Source organism: Vicugna pacos, chromosome 1, assembly GCF_048564905.1.
Source record: "Vicugna pacos chromosome 1, VicPac4, whole genome shotgun sequence".
In the NCBI taxonomy this organism is placed as follows: domain Eukaryota; kingdom Metazoa; phylum Chordata; class Mammalia; order Artiodactyla; family Camelidae; genus Vicugna; species Vicugna pacos.
This window is the reverse complement of record NC_132987.1, coordinates 65,322,274-65,343,425: the sequence shown is the minus strand read 5'-3', so window position 1 is coordinate 65,343,425 and position 21,152 is coordinate 65,322,274. Positions and strand designations below refer to the sequence as shown.

The following is a 21,152-nucleotide window of genomic DNA, read 5'->3' as shown; positions in this document are numbered from 1 at the left end:
AATCTTCCACTGATTAATTTTTATTTTTCCTGGTCATTTACATGAGGCGTCTCTTGTCCTTCTGCAGCCAGGCTGGGGATCGGCTTGGTAAGCTTGAAGACTGACTGGTAGAATGACTTCTTGGAAACCTCTTAATATAAATCTATTTGTCCTGTAAGTGTAGAACCATTATGAATATCTATAATAGAAATATAGCAGAAATAGATTTTAAAACTGTAAAGAGAAAGCTGGAATTCATAACAGAACTGAAACTCTTCCATAATCCTACACCACCACTTTTAGGCCAACTCATTGTGAAAAAAAGTCACTAGACCCCACTGGTCAGTATTTCAAATCCAGGCAGAGCAACACGCCAGTTTATTTTGAAATGCAACATAGATCAGTATTTTATGAATACAACTCATTACTACATTAACAGTGTCAGGTAAAAACAGCTTCCAAATGCATGCATAGAAAGTTAAGCATAGTCTTTGAACTCCTTATTTCTAAATATACAAAAAATACATTTAAATTATATAATTTTAGTGAATCAAAGACTTATAAAATTACAGTTTTGGTTTTCACAACATAGAAAAAATATAAAAATGACTATATATACGGTTGTATAATTTTTTACCCAAATTTCAAAGGAGCAGTATGTACTGATTTTGTCTTATGTTTTATCTGAAACTCAGAGTTGAAAATAATTTGCAGGTTGTACCACATCAATGCCAACCTTTAATTATAAATGAATAACCAAAAACCCAAGTGGAAGTGAGGGCACAATCTCTTCACGTGCCTCTAAGCACTACATCATCTAAACTCTTCCTGTCGGAAGTTTGCTCCAGAGGAACGTTTCATCGGGGAGGATGTGCTTTGTTCCATGACTAACTCTTCACGGTGCCTTTGATAATAGTCAGTGCGTGTTAAATGAATGATCCCAATCTTAGTAAACTGAACACAGCAAGATGCGGATTAGCAGCTCGTGTCTACAAAGCACTACTGCGTACCTCAAAGAGTTCTCTGCCAGAAGGTGGTCCCCAAAGCTGGGATGTGAAACACCCAATCAGGTGGGGAGCTGGGCAGATGATGCCTTTGACTGTGCCCTGAAATGAAAACGGTAAGTCTGACAAAATACCCACCAGAACAACACCTTCCTCATTCACACTTTATAAGATGTGACACCTGGTGGGGTGAGATGTTCTCAGTTCATAAAAGACCACCACCACTTCCAAAGAGAAATGAATTCATGTCAGAGATAAATAAGCCAGTTACTGAGAGTTGTGACTGAAGGACACGGTGGCGTGCCTGACTTATCTGCAATGAGCATTTTAAATGTTGATGGACAAAAATACACACTGGGGTTGAGACCCTTGGTGAGAAGGGAGTTGTTTGCTGCATTCTTGTTGCCAAAGTTTGATTTGATGCAATACCACTATTTGTCACAGACTGTTTCTCACAAGTAGTGACAAATTATAATAGAGAGGCCTGAATAAAACCTCCAATCCAGCAATCCTGGAAAACCTACATTTCTCATCCTATCTTCTATAACTTATTCCAAAAACAAATGAAAAAACCTTACCCAAATTAAGTAATAAAGCTAATATAACCCAAACTGATTTTATTTTACAGTAGAAATATATTTTGGAAAAAGAAAAATAAAAAGCATTAAAAATAATCTTTCCCACATATTTTGTTTATCAAGTACACCAACAGATTCTAATCATAGTATGCCCAAGTTAAGAGTGCTGGCGGTAAAGAGCAGAATTTTAAATGTTCAATTGAAAAAAGAAATTATTACACACCTGCTTGCATTACATTTTAGGCTGCACGTTTTCTCATTTTCGAGCTTCTATGAAAATAAGAATTTAAAAATCAGCTTTCCATTATGACACTCTTCAAATATTAGCAATTATATTTTAACTGATAACCAGACAATAAGCTAGTAAGCCAGACTTTCAAAGATCAACCAATTAAAAAAAAAAGCAAAAAAGGTTCCATAAAGAACATTCTGTGTTTAAAATCTAATGCACGTCTAAACTTGGGCTTTACATTTTCATGCCACCCTTTCCTGAAGAGTCTTAAATGCACAGTTTAGCAATTAAAGTATGAAGACATGACATTAATTAGACAATGTCCATATGACCAGAGTATTTCTTGGCTGCTCCTCCATGCGGGGACAATACTGCTTTTAGCTCACGACTGCCCAACTGGACATTTCACTGCCTCTGGACTTAAAAGCTTGGGTGGGAACTACACGGGATCATAAATGAGGAAAAGTATCCAAACAGAAGAGTTAAATCAAAATGTAAAAATAAAATAATAAGGGTATATAAACCTATTCCTGAATGTTCTTCCAGACTCCATTTCTAAAGTAACACCTCCATGTGCTTTCAATAACAGATTCTCTACTCCTATGCGACTAGACTGGCTTCAGGTCCCTAAGTGAGAACAGCTCTTGGCAGACCACCTTACTCAGGGGTGTTCTGAGAACGGTACTGTGAAAGGTACTTGTCACTGACTAGCAACTGAGCTTTCCCTTTCTGAGAACTGTCATTTTGTTAAAGTATGATTGAGGCTGAGCCGCATATAAGGTAGCTTCTCTACAATATACACATACTTATTTAATTCAAGCACATTTCGAAGTGGCAGGCAGTAATGACTCAATTAAAAAAAAACAAAAGGGTTCTAGTTGTTTTCTGATTACAGGCACTACCCTGAAGTTGCACAAACATATACATTGTATAATTCATTCACTAGATAGGAGGGGGTAGGTCCCAGCCATAACTTCAGAGCATTTCATAGGACAAATGGCTTCCAGCATGCAGTCAAGCACTTTGAGAGGGAATGCTAAACACACTGCAGACTGGAACAGAACTGCTGCGAGCCGGGCATTCAGTGGGTACAACTTCACTACTCAGACTGTAATAATCAAGAATTTAGTGTTACAGATCTTTATTTATCAGATACACAAAGGAAACGGGAGGATATAAAACCCCAAATCCCTTTCCAGCGTCACCATAAATATTGGGAACCTCTGGCTGAAAGAGCATGCTGACATGGGCCGGCCAGGATGTTTTATGTAACGGCTTTCATTTTTTGTTTCTGTTTTTTATAAAATCCCAGGCCCATGTGCACTGGATTTTGGTTTTTGTTTTGTATTATTTATTTTTTTTAGTATTTTAAAAATAGTTCTTACTTATTTTCTGTGAAACGCATTGGGAACTGAAAAAGTCTGCAGCATTTTTTGTCATTGGAAAGTTTGTTTCTGGGGGAGTGGAGGAAGCAGGAAACTATTCAAATTTCTTGTGTTCTTCAGTATGAGAAAGGATCTTTCTTCTCTGGTGTATCATGTGGTAGTATAACTGGGGAAAAACTGGAAAGAAAAGAAAGAAAAGGTTAAGGAGATGATTTAAAATCGTAAGTTCTGCGTAAGGCGCTTGGATTTGAGGGCTTCTCTGAGTCTCTGACTCCTTCCTCATCCAACAACTAAGGACAGCGACAAGGTGGGCCTGGGAAGAGAGGAAAAGCACAGATTTACTTTCCCTACTTTGGCCAAGGGGGAAGCGCAGTGTGGATTAGAATGACAGGCACTACTGACACTATCGGTACCAACCAAGAGGCCACAGGGCCAGCAGATAATACTCACACCCTCTCACATCGTCGTCTTCACATTTATTTTGATTTCACAACAACTAGGTGAAAAATTCTAGTGACGGAGTTATTATTCCCTTTCATAGAGGAGGAACTCAAGTCCCAGAGATGGTAGGCACTTGCCTGGGGTCTCACAGCAAATCACTGACAGTCAGGACCAGGTTCGTGGCTCCTGACTCTGTCTTGCCCTCTCTGTCACCCTCTTAGTCTTGGAATAGGGAGGCTTTCCAAAAAGTAATTCCCAAGAAAGGCTGTACTTTGGAAAGACTGAGGAGGGGAAGGATTATACGCCTAAACACCTCTAAGCCAGATCTGGATGTAAAAACGTGAGTAAAATGTAAGCCCTTAAGCTCTGGAGATTCTGTTCTTGGTCATTTCATATTACTTTTTTTTTTAAGCTAAAATAATCCTTTAGTAGGCATTTCACAGCTTACTCAAGTTTTTTTTAAACAATTTTTTATTGTTATAATCATTTTACAATGTTGTGTCAAATTCCAGTGTAGAGCACAATTTTTCAGTTATACATGAACATACGTATATTCATTGTCACTTTTTTTTTCGCTGTGAGCTACCACAAGATCCTGCATATATTTCCCTGTGCTACACGGTATAATCTTGTTTATCTATTCTGCATTTTAAAATCCCAGTCTATCCCTTCCCACCCTCCGCCACCCCCGGCAACCACAAGCTTGTACTCTATGAGTCTGTTTCTGTTATGTATGTATGTATGTATGTATGTATGTATGTATGTATGTATGTATTTATTTTTAGATTCCTCATATGAGCGATCTCACATGGCATTTTTCTCTCTCTCTTGCTCACTTCACTCAGAATGACATTCTCCAGTAACATCCAAGTTGCTGCAAATGGCGTTATGTTGTCAAGTTTTGTGGCTGAATAGTATTCCATTGTATAAATATACCACACCTTCTTTATCCAGTCATCTGTTGATGGACATCTAGGCTACTTCCATGTCTTGGCTATTGTAAATAGTGCTGCTATGAACATTCGGGTGCAGGTGTCAGTTTGAAGTAGGGTTCCTTCTGGATATATATATGCCCAGGAGCAGGATTCCTGGGTCATATGGTAAGTCTATTCCTAGTCTTTTGAGGAATCTCCATACTGTTTTCCACAGTGGCTTTCCTTGCTTCCCTCTCCCACCCTTAATGATTTAATGTCTTCTTTTACAATTTTGTGTTTATTCTTTTTGTAATGCATGGCAGTTATCTCCTTTCCAGTTATGAGTTTCTCATTTTTGTAGCATCTTGCTTCTTTTCTATTTAGAGTAGACCTGTGAATATTTCATTTAGCATGGGTTTAGTGTTGCTAAACTCTTTCAGTTTTTGCTTGTCTGTGAAGTTCTTTATCTCTCCTTCTATCCTAAAGGATAGCCTTGCTGGATTGAGTATCCTAGGCTGCATCTTTTTTTCATTCAGGACTTTGAATATATCTTGCCACTCCCTTCTGGCCTGTAGTGTTTGTGTAGAGAAATCAGCTGAGAGCCTTATGGGGGTTCCCTTGTAACTCACTCTTTGTTTTTCTCTTGCTGTCTTTAGGATCATTTCTTTATCCTTGACTCTGGCCATCTTGATGATGATATGTCTTGGTGTGGGTCTGTTTGGGTTCTTCCTGTTTGGGACCCACTGAGCCTCCTGTACTTGGATATCTGATTCCTTCTTTAGGTTTGGTAAGTTTTCAGTCATGATTTCTTCAAATACCTTTTCAACCCCCTTTGTTCTTTCTTCCCCTTCTGGAGCCCCTATTATGCGTAGATTGGCATGCTTTATACTATCCTATAGGTCCCTTATATTGTTTTCATTTGTTTTCCTCTCAGCTCTTCTGATCAGTTGCTTTCTGTTGTCCTGTCTTCTAAGTCACTTATTAATTCCTCTGCGTTATCTAGCCTGCTTTGCACAGCCTTTAGGTCAGCTCTCCTCTCAGCAAATGAGTTTACTAATTCTACTTGGTTCTTCTTTATAGTTTCTATTTCATTTTTGACATATTTTATGTCTCTAAACACTATTTCTTTTAGTTCCTTCAGTACTTTGATCACTCCTTTTTTGAAATCTTGATCTAGTAGGCCATCAATGTCTGTTTCCTTGATCGTGCTTTCAGGGAATTTCTCTTGATCTTTTAATTGGGAGTGGTTCCTCTGCTTCTTCATATTGCTCTTATCTCTCTGGCACTGTGGCTTAAGGAGTATCAGTTATCTAGTTCTCCTGGAGAAGGTGTGCTCTTAATGATTTTTATCGAGAGGTCTTTGTGTCTTCGCCCTGTTTGGCAAACTCAGCTTGCTGTTTCCAGAGGCCCTCTGTTGGCGCCCTCTTCTGTGCTGGTCCCAGTGGCTGTCGGCTAGCCGATTGCACCCCCTCCCAACACTGGGTCAGGTGCTGAGCTCTTACCCAGTGGGCAGGCAGGCGGGTCACTCCCCATCCCGATGCCGCAGTCAGATGCTGCACTCAGGGGAGGCAGGTGGGCAGATCGCACCCCCTCCCAGCACTGTGGTCAGGTGCTGCTTTCTTGCCAGGAAGGCGGGTGACCACCCGCCCTCTCCAGGCACCGGTAGCTCCGCCTCGCGTCGGTGCCCGAAGGCGGGCTCGGGGAAGACCGTGGAACGGCCCCGTCTCTGCTCCGTGCCAAATCTCAGCTCCTTGTTTGTCTTGGCCGCAGGAGTTCCCTGAGGTGCCAGGACAGAAAGATCCTATCTGCCTCGGGCTGTAAACAAGTCTCAGTCCTGCCTAGGAGCTGCGGAGCCCCTGGGCATGGATTCAGGTCTCGGCCCCACCCTTCCCGGGCGGGCGCTGCGCAAGGGGGAGGCATGGGGGAGACGGCGGCTGTGGCTGCACCCTGCCTCTCTTCTTGTGAGAAGCGCCAGTAATGGCGGCGCAGGTCTGAGGAGACAGACTACAGCGCCCTCTACCCCAGGGCACACCAGCTGTGTTGCTTTGCTTTTTCTGCAGTTTATGGGGGACAGAGGTTGTTCCGCTCCGTATCCCCTCCCAGCCACGGTGCGCAGCCCCCTGCAGTCCCCTGGGGCTGCTTCAGTGCAGCCACCCCTGTCCTCCGCCTGGCCTGGGTCGCCTGTCCCGGCCCCAGCTGCCGACTCGCGTCTCGGGCTGGGTGTCACGGGGACCCTTTGTGCCCATTTAACTCAGTTCTGTCGGTCATGGGGGTGCGCAGGGCAGATCTGAGCCTCAGAGGCTCCCCCTCTGCCCCGCTGGCCTTTCCGTTGGAGAAGGGAGCCCCAGTGAACGAGCGCCAGTCCTCCTTTGCCGCTCCCTCCCCACGGGACCCGTCCCACATTGTTTTGCTTTTTCTTCTTTCTTTATTCCTTTTTTCCTACCAGACTTTTGGTGTCTTTGTCTTTTGAAGATGGCGATGTTCTGTTGGAGTTCGGCAGGTGCTCTGGTTGGCTGAATAGGTCCGTAGATGTGAGTTTTGGTGTACTGGTGGGAAAGGGTGAGCTGCAAGTGTCCTTCTACTCTGCCATCTTGCTTCTCCTCCCTAAGCTTACTCAGTTTTAATTATGTTGTTTTTGTTTTTGTTTTTCCATTTATATAAAATTTTATTTTATTGAAGTATAGTTGGTTAACAATGCAGTAATTTCTGGTATACAGCATAGTGACTCAGTTACAACATATGTATTCCTTTTCATATTCTTTTTCATTATAGCCTATTACAAGGTATTGAATATAGTTCCCTGGGTTTAGATGACTTTAAAAAGGACTGGTTCTCAAATGAACAGGGTGGTACTGCCTCCGTAGGGAGTATTTGGAAATGGGGGCGGAGGAGAGTATGGGAGGGAGGAGATTACTGGCATTTAGCACACAGGGCCAGGAATGCCAAAATCCACAATGTGTGACAGTCCCCCAGGACTAAGAACCGTCCCACCCCAAATGCCTACAGTGTCCCTGCTGGGAAATGCCAGTTTAAGCTACCTGACCTTCACAGGGTTACTATAAACTGGGGGTTCAAGAACCATGTAAAAAACTCCAGTGAGATGGTCTTGGGTGTACACTATCCTTCCTTCCCTTCCCAACAGCACTGATCTCTATTTCTTTTTGACTGTAACCTGTGTTTTGGGGGAGGTAATTTCTACTACAGCCAACTCTCCTCTGACAGTTTCTTCCTTTTTAAACGGGTTCCAAGTTGGCCAAATTTCAAATGATCCTTCCAAAGTACTCCAAGCCATCAGTGGGTGTGTGCACACAGATTTGATAAACTGCACAGGCGGCCTCGGTGCAGAGCCATCCACTCCACTCACTATTTACAGGCAGGAAGTTATTCACAGAAAAGACCCAGCTTGTGCATAAAATTCAACAGTGAGAGAACTATTTTGGTATGAGAGCCAGAAAATTTGACAAGTTCTATAATCTAAAAACTGGAAGCAAAGATATAATTAAACCATAAGGAATGCTAATTGTAATCATTTAAAAATGTGGGGCCAGTCACGTATCTATAGATATACTTTAGTAAAGGGCAACTTTGTGGCAAAGTACACTGAGGACTTTCCTGCTGGTTGCATTTGTGACTACAGCCTCATAACAGGCGGCTAAGGCCTCATAGGGTCTGAGGGAGGACAGTGACTCAGAAGCCATTCATTAGGGCCTTAGTGGCAGCAAGATGGCCAAACATACCCTCATCCTGTAGGCAAGGGCTTGCTGGCTCCCGAGGGTCAGGGTTCAGAAATGGAGGCCAGGTTTGGCCTTTCATCACTTTGTATCTTGCATAGGTTTCTTAGTGCCCAAGAGAAAGGGACATGGCGGGGGCAGGAGAACGGGGGCACTTGGGCTGGAGTTCTCTACTGCTCCAGTAGTGACTTCCTGGTGACCAGAACTTGGGTGACACTGTCTCCATCTCAATTACCCACATGTTCACACTGAATCCAACCATAATGGCTGAAACAATTCCAGATGCATGGCTACTACTTTTAACTACAATGAAAATCTCCACCTGAAAACAGGCTATTTGGAATTCTACCCTCTGCTCTTGCAGCTCAGGACATGCAGGATGGAGGTGGTGGTTGTGCATGTGTGCATGTCCAGGAGCCTGTAAGGAGATGGGCTCTCTTCCTCTCTAGACAGAGGAAGACTTGAAGCTCAGAGCAACCTGAAATGCTCTGCCTGGGATGACTTTCTTCTGTTTCTCTAAAAATCATAGGCATGGTTATGGTTACTGACAACCTGGACAGTGCCCTCACCCTACATCAATGTTTCTCATTTCTCAGCCTTTTCTTTTAACCCCCACCTCTATAGCTAATTTTCACCAATTTGTGGGGATAGAGGGACGGGGAGGGTGTAAACAGGACTTAGATGCCTACTGAGCCCTGCTCATACCGTACATACTCATAGTACAACTGCAGCAGAGCAGGAGGGGAGCACCTTGCAAGGGACTCCAAAGCACCCATTATGAGAAAACTCCCAGGGCTGCAGCTCACGGGCCAGACGCAACATGGGCCACACGTGCAACAGTGCAACACGAGGGCAGGCCACAGAGGAGACGTGCTGTTTTATGTAAGACATGTACACCATCAACTTCCCACTAAAGAAGGTTAAGAGAAACTTAAGTTGTAGAAATGAAACCAAATTTGGTAAAGAAGACTGCATGTCAACAGCAACCTCTCCTAACTCTGCATTTTCTTCCTATAAATACAAAGTTTTGGAAAGCTGGAAATGTGCAGTTGGCTGGAATGAACGTACAAACTGGCTTCAGTATCAGCAACCTAAACTACTGAAAACACGCAGGGCCACCAGCTCAGGCCAGAGCACAGTGAGTGCCAGCAGACACAAACGACGTGTAGCAGAGGGTGCAGTCTGCGATGCCATCTTGAGCCTGGGCGGGGAGTTAGGGATTTGGAGGGAACCTTTTAGTCCCTGTCCTTGAAATGAACCCCTTTTCTTGTTTTATAAGATTTAAGCTTCCTGAAAATAGAAAGGACACAGGCTTTAACCGAACCAAGTCCTCTTAGCAAAAAGGAGGCTGATGAGGGGGGACAGGACTGAGGTAAAGAAAGCAGACGTCTGTTGAGAGGAGAGGGCTGCCCTACTCTGTCAGACAGCTGGCCCTGACATCTGTGTTTTCTCTCTTTGAAGGCAGTGAAGGAAAATCCCAGAGAACTGGGGATCCTAGCATCAGGGAGGGCAGCCTGTGCCTGGCTAGGCACCTTCCCCACACTGAGAGGCCAGCAGGCGGAGGCGGAAGGCTGGGTGCCGGGTGGCCACCAGAGCCCAAAGACTAGGGGGTGCAGACAGCCTCAGATTGCCCTGGAGAACTGTTCCTGGAATAAAGCCCCTCCTTCTTCAACAGACCAGAAATCTTGCAGCAACTCTGAGGTGGGGGCCCCGGACTTCTGTCAATGTGGCAGCACCTTGCTACTGGTTTGACTTCATGATATTCTCCTTGCCCCTTTCCCAGTCACACAATACAGCATCTATCCCCTGTTCATTCAAAGACTTATGTTGAATCTAAATAGATCTCATGATGCCCTGTGGGGATAATATTTGTTACTCTGGATGAGGCAACACTGCAACTTTGTCACTCTTGAGACTGAAAAATAAAACTCCAGGGAAACAAAATTAGAAAGGTGAAAAGCTCTAAGTTAATTTTTACTACTTAAAATTTTACACTCTTCCGTATTTATCGTTTGTTTGAAAATCAACTACCTTTTACATTGGAAGAGAGATGGCCTTTAGCCACTATGTTTCCAGCACCAGAGAGGAGGACCTGATCACAAATTAAGAGTGGAAAATGAACCATAAAGCAGAACAGCATCCAAGAGCTTCTCTAAAATAAATGTTCATGTGCAATCCGGATGTAATTTTTTTCTCAAAATGCATGAAACGCAATTTTCCACAGGGGGACACAAACATGTCATCTATGGCTGTTAGTATGATTCATTCAGCTAATGCTGTGGGCTGAAGAAAAATCCAACCCTCCAGTCTGAATTTAACCTGAGGTTTAGGGGAGAATATAGCATCTTACAGACTAAAATAAGACTGAGAGTCACAATGCCTACGGAAGTGGCTAAATGAGAAGAACCGTTAACTTTACACATCCTCGGGTAAAACAAGATCCTTTTGCACGTGTGCAAATCAATCGTAGGACTGCAACCGGATGTCAGAATTCGAGAAAAGGAATAAACAACTCTTCCTCAGCAAACAGGACTCACTTCACAGAAGCCTCAAATGTGGCTTTTTTTCTCTGTTATGGAGGATATTGATAGGCACCTTTGATTATCCATATATTTAAACCTTTAGTAGCACTATTAAAAGAACTGGAAACCATCCTGAAGAGAACACTGTGTCCCTGCTCAGATGGGTTTAAGTGCTTATTTCCAAACAAGAAAATAAGAAATATAGGAAAAAATAAATTAATCTATTTTTGCATTGTTGTTTCTAGCTAACTACTGATTCCTTAGAAGTGAAGTAACTATTTTGATATAGTGAAAATGTGAAAATCTCTTTATAGTGTTTTTCAAATACTGTAACAAGCTGTTCTCAAGAGACAGAAGTCAAGGTGAGGCCTTTAATGGCTTTTTTTGCTTTCGTCTCAGTACTTTCCTCCATTAGACAGTTAACCTATCCTGGCACTCACTGTTTCAAACCCACACACTGAGAAGGGCTGCATTTTGGCAGCTTTACTGAGAAGGGTTCATCTTTATTCAATTACCACCAGAGAAAATTCCCTCTGATAGTCAGCATTCAACAAAAACCAAAGTGTTCCCAATAAACTAGATTTATGGTGTAAAAAACAACCAAAGGCATTTTAACTCTAGTTACTGTAGAGCCAATTTTTAAAACATAAATAAATATATGCATAACTGTTTACTTACTTGGAATGTAGGAGATCATTATCAGAATTAAGAATGCATAGTAGTCAAAGGAGAAATTGTACTTGTTAGGTAAACTGATGGAGTACAGGCCAGCCTGTCTAACAAAGGGCAAGGCAGCATATATTGTGAGCAGTTCTCCTGACACTCCCATTGGGTACAGCACGATGAAAAGGGTGTACCTAAAACAAAACAAAACATTCATTACTGAGGTTCGAAGCCAGCTTTGGTAGAGATAAGACGAGGTGGAGCGCATTCCGGGCGGTATGGCCATAGACCAGCTTTAGTAGAGAGACTCACCCCACTCCGCTAATCAATACTGGTCTTGTAGAAAGCTACCGCTTATACATTTTCCTATTTACCCACTGCTTAAATTCAGGTTTTAAGAGCTAGTTTTTGAAAAGGGCCAAAACAGGTTTGTTTCTGAATGTCCTAAAATAAAATAAATGTGTTTGGTCAGCCTCAAAATTTGGTCTGACTGAAAAAGTAACTCTTCAAAACAACTTAAAATAACTAAGATGATGCCAAATATTGGTATAGTAGGGGCACTGAGCCATGGTTTACATTAAAGGGTCCTGCCCTGTGGGGTAGGCGTGGACTTGCTGGGGGGAAGGTACTGGAACACAATGTCGAGGAACCCCTACGATGTACACCAAGTTGGGTCTGTAGACTGAAAAAAATTGGCACATCCAACGTATGTGCAGTGCTACAATTTTTCAAATGTCTGTATGTGCTACTGTGAAAAATAAAATAAATCCTAATTTAAACGAGGATAGAAACAAGGATAGAAAGCTTTCACCAGCCTGCCCAGTGTGGTTAGGAATTGCTATGTTTTTTCCCATTCTCCCCTTTTCCTAATACAAATGTTTACTGCAAAAAAAAAAAAGAAAAGAGAAGTTCACATGCTTGAAATGTTGGAAACATTTGGTTTATGTCTCTATTTAAACACTAAACTCATAAATTGTTTAGGAGCTACCATTTTCCTTTTTTGAAATGAAGCACTTTGGCCCCAAGGACAATTTTGATCCTTTGGCTTTGTCAGTCCTTCCTGTAGTCTTTCCCAAAGCGGAAAATTGCTCACAACTGTCTCACAGATTAGTTCAGATAAACAGATGAAAACTATCAGCCTTTTACCCAATTCATAACACATATTACTGCTAAAAATAATCAAAGCGAAATAAACTGATAATATGTTAAAACTAACATGTAATATCTGTTATTAATTAAAAATTAATTTGAGAGTTATCTTGTTGGCAAAATTGACACGAGAATCGACTCGGTCCAAAAGCTATCATAATGGCAGAAACTCATCAGTAAAATTTTATATGGACAAAAAAGGGATGGAATATCAAATTTCTATTGAATAATTTAATTGAAAAGAACTGATCTCAAAGAAACAAGTAGAGATAAAAAATTTAAAAGTGTTTCCATTAATCAAAGTTATGTAGAGTCCCTTATCCTGATGAAATTCCACAGACCAGATTTCTACCCAACCCGTGTCTCTCACACAAAATTTTATTTTTAAAAATAAAAATAATACTTAGGCAATAAAGGAAAAATACAGTGATAGGTCATTTCGAAAGTTAGTCTTCATCCCGTGTACTTCTTTACCTGGCCCATTTGATGAGGTAAGGCAGATGGTTTAACAGACTGAACGTATAAAAGGAGTAACGGATAATTTCTGTGACTGTCCAGGCAATGACAAACAGCAGGACGCTGTCTTCACTCTGTACCTGAAGGAAAAGGAAAACAAAAGCAAAAGCAAACACATAAAGCATCTTAACAAAGAAGCAGTCACAATGTGGGCAGCCCAGCCCCCGCCCCCTTGCAGAGCTGCTGGGTTGAAGAAGTCGACACAGCCCCTGGTCTCTGTCCTCAGTGGCCGCAGCACAGCCCAGAACAGCCTGCCACAGAAAGGGACATACACATGCCTATGACAACAACTGTGTAGAGCCTAGTGATGGGGCAAGTGAGAAGGAACTCAGCTTACTGATGAGGAAGGTGGGGAGGGGGAATTATACGAGCTGTCGCCCACAGGAAGACACACACGATGAGTGAGTTTCTGCATGTTCATTTGCTGGCCTGATGTGGAGAATGTGAGCTGATGTTAGTGGGAGCCAAGAACAGCTGGATAAGAAGGCAGAAGGGTGAATGGGTGGAAAGCTTGGTTTCCATTAACAGGGATTTTAATTTGCTTTGCATGACAACTTAGAGGAAATTTCAAAGAAGGGCAATACAATGATTAAAACACAACTGAAGATGAAGCTACTTCTCGGGGTAGGATGAATTCATGAGGGAAGCTGGAGACCATCTATGAGGCAGGGCCCATTTATTCTCCCATCAGTGACTTCTTCCCCTAGATGACGTCTGGTTTAACTCAAGGATTAGAGAAGCTTCCATGCTGATCACAGAAGATGGTTACAGCCACAAGAGCTTTGGAATCCCAACCTCTTCTGAAGCTGTTTTCATACTGAAAAAATAATATTCTTAAAAAAAAAGCGCCTTAAGTATTATTTTTTGGGAGGATGTTCTCACAAGATGCCTTAGACTGCAAATCTTGCATGAAAATTTATTACTGTGGTATTAACTTTCAGCACCCCCCTCCTTATCCCACCCCAGCTGGGTTTATGATGACCCCAGGGGCTTGAAAACCAAAAAATGAGAAACAACCTTGCACCCCACTTCACTTATATTTTCTCACATCCAAAAAGGGCAGTTAGAGAGTTGGCTGTGAATAAGAAATTCCATTGAGCAAACTGAACAAATTTCAGTTACAAGATGGATCTTCTCTGTCTTACTCCAAACATCTAATACAACAAAGGTAAGGCATTCTAACCTGAACTTTTGCTTCTCTGCATTTGCAATGTTAATTTAGCACTTATATTCTTCCTCAGAAAGTGTACATGGAACGATCCACCTACACAATGAAGTAAGTAGTCATTTACATATCTATTAACTAAATTGCTCTGACAAAGAATTTCATAAATCCATAGTTACTACTCTCTAAAAATAAGAATTTTATACTGTCAAGGGCAAGAGTACTTTTTGTTTTCCTGGTGCTCTTATATTAGCCCAAGCAAAGCAAAAGCTAAGGCCCTCTAAAGCATTCATGTGTCATTTTTCAGTCTGTCCCCAAATCCTTGCTTAAAACCCATCTATACTGAAATATAATTTCAGAGCATACGTTGCCTTTTGATGTATTTTGTAATCCTCTTCATATTAAGGAGATATGTTTTTACACCTATGGGCTGAAGCCTTCCTTAAAGATCTTTGTGTTATAATAGGAAGTTCTTCTAATATTTTGCATTATAATCGTCTTGAAAGCAGGGAGCGTGTTTTATTCATCTTTTGATTCCCCAAAGCACTTTGTGCTTTTCACAAATAGGAGCTGAACAGATATTTGTGGAACAAAACAATTCAATCCTAATCAGTTCCCTGCTTTCTGATACCTGATATTAGTTTCTAAGTAGTCTTAGAAGCCTTCAAATAAACAGGGGAAAAGCAAACAAACCCCCAGCCTCTCACTCTGATCCAGCCTAGAGGTTATCTGATTCACATACCCGCTTGTTAGACTTTAACCAAAAGAGCCATAACAACTCAGACTCAGGATGCATATGAAAACATGTCTGTTCCCAGAATCCAGCTGTGAAGACCGTCATAATTTTAAAAAGACTAAGGATGGGGGAAATGACTGTTTTGTACAAATGATAGCTTCAGGTCAGCAGGAAGTACAACATGTTATTACGGGGCTTGGGTAAAGTCAGAGATCAGGTTGATTTAATATGCAGATAGTTATCCAATAACACAAAGTAGGGGTAGAATGTAATGAGTTAAAACCAGTAAGATCAGTGAGACTCAAACAGATATTTGTACATCCACATTTCACAGCGGCATTATCATAATAGCCAAAAGGTGGAAACAACCCAAACATTCATCAAAAGTTCATGCTAAGTGAAATAAGCCATTTAAAAAATGTGAGTCCACTCATGTGGTACCCAGAGTAGTCAAATTCAGAGACAGAAAGTAGAGACAGAAGGTTGCCAAGGACTGGGAGTGAAAGCAAATAGGGAATAATTATTTAATGGGTATGGAGTTCTGTTTGGAAGATGAAAAAAGTTCTGGAGATGGGTGGTGAAGATGGTTACATAACAATGGGAATGTACTTAGTGCAAGTGAACTTAAAAATGGTTAAAATGGTAAATTTTATGTTATGCATTATTTAACAATAAAAGGGTTCTTAAAAACAAACCCAGTAAGCTCAAATTTAACAAGGCTAAATATAAAGTAATGTGATTCAGCAACAGCAACACGACTTTAGTACTGAATGGAGAAGACTGAGCTTATGAATCCAACAGATTTGGAATTTTTGGTTCCACAGTTTCATACATGAGTCAACAAGGTGCACGTAGCTGGCTGTTCAAACCAGCCAACCAGTATTTGTCTACAACAGTCTCTCACTCTGATTATTCTAAACAGATTAGACCCCACTGAGGGATCAGAGTCCATTATAAGAGCCCCTGAACTAGCAGAGCTTACTCTGGAACCAGGAAGAAGGTCAACTACTTCAAAATAGGCAAAAGGGTATCATGTGCAACAGGCATGAGACTAATGGAAAAAATTAACAGGGAGGAAAAAGTTCAAAATAAGAAAAACTATGTAACAAACCAGTTGACTGATAAAATAGGCCACCTCATGAAGCTGTGTGCTCCAAGGCCCTGGTCATATCCAAATTGAGGCCACTCAGGAACGAGTCCTACGAAGGGTGGGAGGCCGACCTGGATGGTAGCCAGTGAGGGCTTCCAGCTGCTACGCTTTGGAAGGTGTGTGCACACAACCTGCACGTGGCAAAGGCACGAACTCTGGCTGATACTAACTTCCTTGCAGGAGCTGAACTTCTTTTAGTTGGGGAAAAAAAGGGTAGAGACTTTAATAGTACTTCTTTAAAATAATTTTCCTTTCTCAAAGAAGGCAGGAGAGGAGAGAATAACTTTTTAAAAGACTTCCTCTCTTTACTGACTGCTGAATGTGTAGAAGGGGAATAATTCCCTGGCTCGACTGCCGGCCCCCTGCCTACCCTGCTGGATGGCAAGGTCTTCAGGGGTCTAGGTCTCACGCCAGTTGGCTTCCTCAGCCCTCGACATAGGTCTGGATGTGAGGAATATGCGCAATCAGTGCTCCTTAACCTGAATGATATCTTGTATTTTCTTTCCTTTTTTTGGAAAGCAGGAGCTGGGAACATTTTTCTAACAAGTAGGGAGCTTCCCTTCTGTGAAGAGCCAGTGACTCAGAGAAAAAGAATCAACTGGTAGCCTCAAGTAAGTTGAAAAAAAAAGCCCATTTTAACTTTGAGGGTTTTTTGAGGGGCAAAGGACTAGGATTATAAAAAGTTCAACTCAGATGCATTTTAATTAAGAACTAGAAACATAATTTGATTAATTATCAAGAATACGAGTTTCAGTATGTTCACATGAAGATTTGCACGCAAATGTTCACAGCAGTGTTGTTCATAATAGCAGAAGAGTAAAAACTCAAATGTCTAGCAACTGGTGAATGGATAAACAAAACGTGATGTACATCCACACCATGGAACCGTATTGAGCAAAACAAAGAAAGATACACTGGTACACGTTACAACACAGATGAACCTCAAAAACATGATGCAGAGTGAAAGAAGCCAAATGTTAACCGCCACCCACTGTATGATTTCCTTTACATGAAATGTTCAGAAAAGGAAAATCTAGAGACAGAAAGTAGATTGATGGCTTTCAGGAGCTGGGAATGGAAATAGGGATTAACTTTAAAAGGGCATTTGGGATCATATTGTGGTGACAGAAGTGTTCTAAAACTGGATTATGGTGATGGTTGCACAACTTGGTAAGTTTACTAAAAAGCACTGACTTTCACACTTATAATGGGTTAGCTTTCTGGTATGTAAATTAATACCTCCATAAAGTTGTTTTTAAAGGAATAAAATGTTTACTTTAAATACATATATATTATTGCCTTTTATGGGAGAAGGAGGCATTTAGGGCAAAAGGGGAGAAGGGAATTTATCAAGGTTTACAAAGGAAAAGGAGACAAAGGGCAGGTTTGGGCTAGGCTGACCAAAAATGTCCTGAAGCCATGTTTCAAAGCTGCCTGTTCACAATCATGGCACAAATGGAGGAGTGGACACGGAGCAGCCCTGGCCGGCCAGGAAATCTTCCTCTGCCTGGTGTTGGGAGCTGCGTGTTGGACCCTCCATGCTGCAGACAGCAGGTTTCAGCCCCCTGCTCTACAGCGAGGGAGGAGACACGTGGTGTGGGTGGTTTGTGTAATTTAGCCAAAGGAGTTTACATAGAAATTCAAGCTGGAGAAACAAATGGGCGCAAGAGGAAAACCTTTACACCAAATAGCATCATATGTTTGACTTTAAAAGGCTCAGGGAGCATTAGTACATGAAAAGCTGTCACTTTTATTACATTCAAAGAAAAACAGATGGTGCCACGGAAGAAAATCTTTTTTGTAGAAACCCTATTCTTCTTGGCATTTTGGGACCTACTGCTTCCCCCTCTGGGTATTTCAGAGAAAGCCCCCGATCATGCTTTCTGGTGAGCATTCTTTGCTCTTCTTGATACCCCTTTCCCTTGTGGAGAGATTCTGGTAGATGAGGACTCGAGTCAGTTCTCGGCAGAACTGGGAGAAGTATGTTTATCTTAGTCTCCTCCGACTGCCACAGTAAAACACCACAGACTGGGGGGCGGGGGTGCCAACAGCAAAAATGTATTTTCTCGGGGCTCCTGAAGTCCAAGATCAGGGTGCCAGCACGTCTGCTTCCTCGTGAGGCCCCCTTCCTGACTTGCAGCTGGCTGTCTTATCACCGTGTTGTCATATGGTAGGGAGGGAGACGCTCTCCCACAGAATATGTAAAAGGTATTATGTGCATGGATACTAGTGCCTTAGAGGGCCTGAACCTCATGGTGAAGACTCTGCCCTCATGACCTCATCTAAGCCTAACCGCCTACCAAAGGCCCCCTCCAAATACCATCTCACTGGGGCTTAGTGTTTCCGTGTAAATTTCGGGGACACGATTCAGTCCACAGCAACACTTCAGATCAGGTGTTGGCAAACTTTTCCTGAAAAGGGCTAAATAGCAAATATTTCAGGCTTTGTGCCATATGTGGCCTTAGTCACATATTCTTCTTTGTTTTTTACACCCTTTTAAAAAGGTAAAAATCATCACAAATTGCAGGCTACATGTCGCCCACAAGCCAACTCTGTTCTAGATCCATTTGACTCCCCAACTTTCCCTGCCTGTTCACCTCTACAAGTATCATTCTTCAATCTTCCTTTAGCAGACTGTGTGTGTGTGTGTGTGTGTGTGTGTGTGTGTGTCTGTGTGTGTGTGTGTGCATGCGTGCGCGTGTGCATGTTTTGCTGGCGGTTAGGGGCAGCAATGTATCTATAACCAGTGTATGCTATGGAAAAAGGAAGTATTCCTAAAAGGATACATATAGGCAGCTTTTTCATGTTAGTGTCATCTTAAAATTGCAGTAACAGGTTTGTGATAAAAAATATTTAACTTAAAATTTAACATTTTAAGTGTGTATTTTTAAGTGTATATTTTTTGAGTGTATATTTCAGTGGCATTAAGTAATATTCACCATACTGTACAACCATCACCACTATCCATTTCCAAATGTTTCTATCATCCCAAACAAATTCTATTTCCATTAAGTGATATCTCTCCATTTCTCCCTCCTTTTAGCTCCTGGTAACCACTATTCTACTTTCGGTCTTTAAGAGCTTGGTAATTCTAGGCGCCTCACTTAAGTAGAATATACGTATGTGCCCTTCCGTGTCTGGCTTGTTTCATTTAGCATAATGCTTTCAAGGTTCATCCATGTTGTAGCATGTACTAGAATTTTTATATGTATGAGCATTTTTTCATGTGCTTGTTGGTCATTTGTACATCTTCTTTTGAGAGATGTCTTTTGCCCATTTTTAATTCTAGGGGGGGAATAATCTCTTTTTAATAATTACGATGACAACAGCAGTAAAAATAATTATACCTAATAAATAGTTACTGAACTCATGCTATATGTCAGTCACTTTTTAATATGCATTACCTCATCGAATCTCCACTTCACGGATGAGGAAAGCGAGGCTTACAAAAGTTGTGCCCCCAAACTCGGAACAGTTCTGACTTTTCCTCTTGGGTTTCAGACACACACATACACCCCTGCTGCTGCGGGGAGAACACCCCTTTTGCAATTGAGGATGGGGAGGTGAGGGAGTAGTGGCAGGTAGAAGAGATGGCTAGTGTGGTTGGAAAATTAGTTACATGTTGTAACTAATAAACTAATGAACAAATAAATCAATATATTAAAAAAAGTACTTCTCGCTATTGAAGATGGTATTTACAAACATGGTAGGGAGAATGCTAGAAAGAACACCAAGGTGTTAGATTGTTGGATCGTAATTGGAGGAATTGGTATGAGCTCATGAGTATATAGATATACACACACACATATGTATATACACACCCAGCTATATACTTTTAAATGTACATGTGTACGAGTATATGTATATGTACACATATACATCATACACATATAATCTAGCTTTCTCTACTGAGGGGATCAAGAAGCAATAACATCCCAGGAACAAGGAGCACCTCAACTACCTAGATCTTGAGTCCTAAATGCACCATCCTCCACTGAAAGGAACCAGGTTCTTTGGCAAAATGACTGATTCTAGGACTGGGGTAGGGGAAGTTAAGTCTGGAAATCTTTTTGTTGGAAAGTAAGGAAATGCTCAATGAATGATGAAGACAAGTCAAAAGGGCAAGGAGAAAGGGTTCCCACTGGCCAAATCACAGACAACTTTAGCATCAAAGTAAATACAGGTTACAGTCTACTGGATTATATAGCAATTCATAGTCCAAACTGATATAAATAAAATAAAGAAATGAATAAACAAATGAGAGAAAGGGAAAGCTATTCCTTACAGCAGGATACCAACTAATACGTGTCAAAGAAATGACAGAAGTAGAGAATCGCATTTGATAGTTAACAGAGACAGCTGATAGAGGCAGGAATCACTCCCACAAATACTGATTAATGAAACAGGAAAAATGGTGACTTGAAGGTGGAGAAGCTGGCAGACACCAACAGAAGCAGGTGACTGAGGTCAACATCACCAGGGGTGGGATTGGTAGACATGGCACTGCCACCTCACATGATGCCCTGAGAAGAGCATGGCACCATTTCCGTAGTACTTCTGCCAAGAATGCCTCGCTTGAACTGGTTATGAAGGAGCACTGTTTGGATGCAGGTTGAGGGACACCCTAGAGAAATTAAGGCCTGTACTCTTTAAAACTGTCAAGGGCATGAGACACAGAGTCTTCTTAGTCTTAGACTGATGGGTCTGAAGAGATCTGACAGCTCAGTGTAACATGTATGTGGCAGGAATACCACAACAACTATTTTTCTCCTTTCCCTGTGTACCCTGTGTATTGTGCTTAGCACAATACCTGGAGCACAGAAAATATTTAGTAAATATCTGCCGTTCCAGAAAGGAGAAAAAAGGACACTGTTTAGACAGTGAAATCTGAGTGAGGCCTGTGGATGGGACAGGTCTACTGTATCAGTGTTGGCTTCCGGACTGGAGGGTCATATGCAGGTGATGTAGAAGAATGTCTGAAACATGT

General features: G+C 41.7%; 1 protein-coding gene across 4 annotated transcripts in view; it reads right to left on the bottom strand.

Moving 5' to 3' along the window:
• Nucleotides 1–321: 321 nt before the first annotated feature.
• HACD2 (3-hydroxyacyl-CoA dehydratase 2) overlaps nucleotides 322–21,152 on the bottom strand; it is a 91,884-nt gene continuing 71,053 nt past the window's right edge. The window contains exons 5-9 of one of the 4 annotated variants that reach the window (XR_012074084.1): nucleotides 13,073–13,194; nucleotides 11,465–11,643; nucleotides 3,179–3,355; nucleotides 1,785–1,831; nucleotides 322–1,085 (exon numbers count right to left, since the gene is read on the bottom strand). Coding sequence is in view for 1 of the 4 variants with exons in the window: in XM_006215759.3 (XP_006215821.2) it covers nucleotides 3,273–3,355; nucleotides 11,465–11,643; nucleotides 13,073–13,194 (384 nt within the window). In the remaining 3 variants the exon portion in view is untranslated. Of the gene's footprint in view, nucleotides 3,356–11,464; nucleotides 11,644–13,072; nucleotides 13,195–21,152 lie in introns of all 4 variants that reach the window. The other 3 variants (XR_012074083.1, XR_012074085.1, XM_006215759.3) reach the window with 3 other exon arrangements.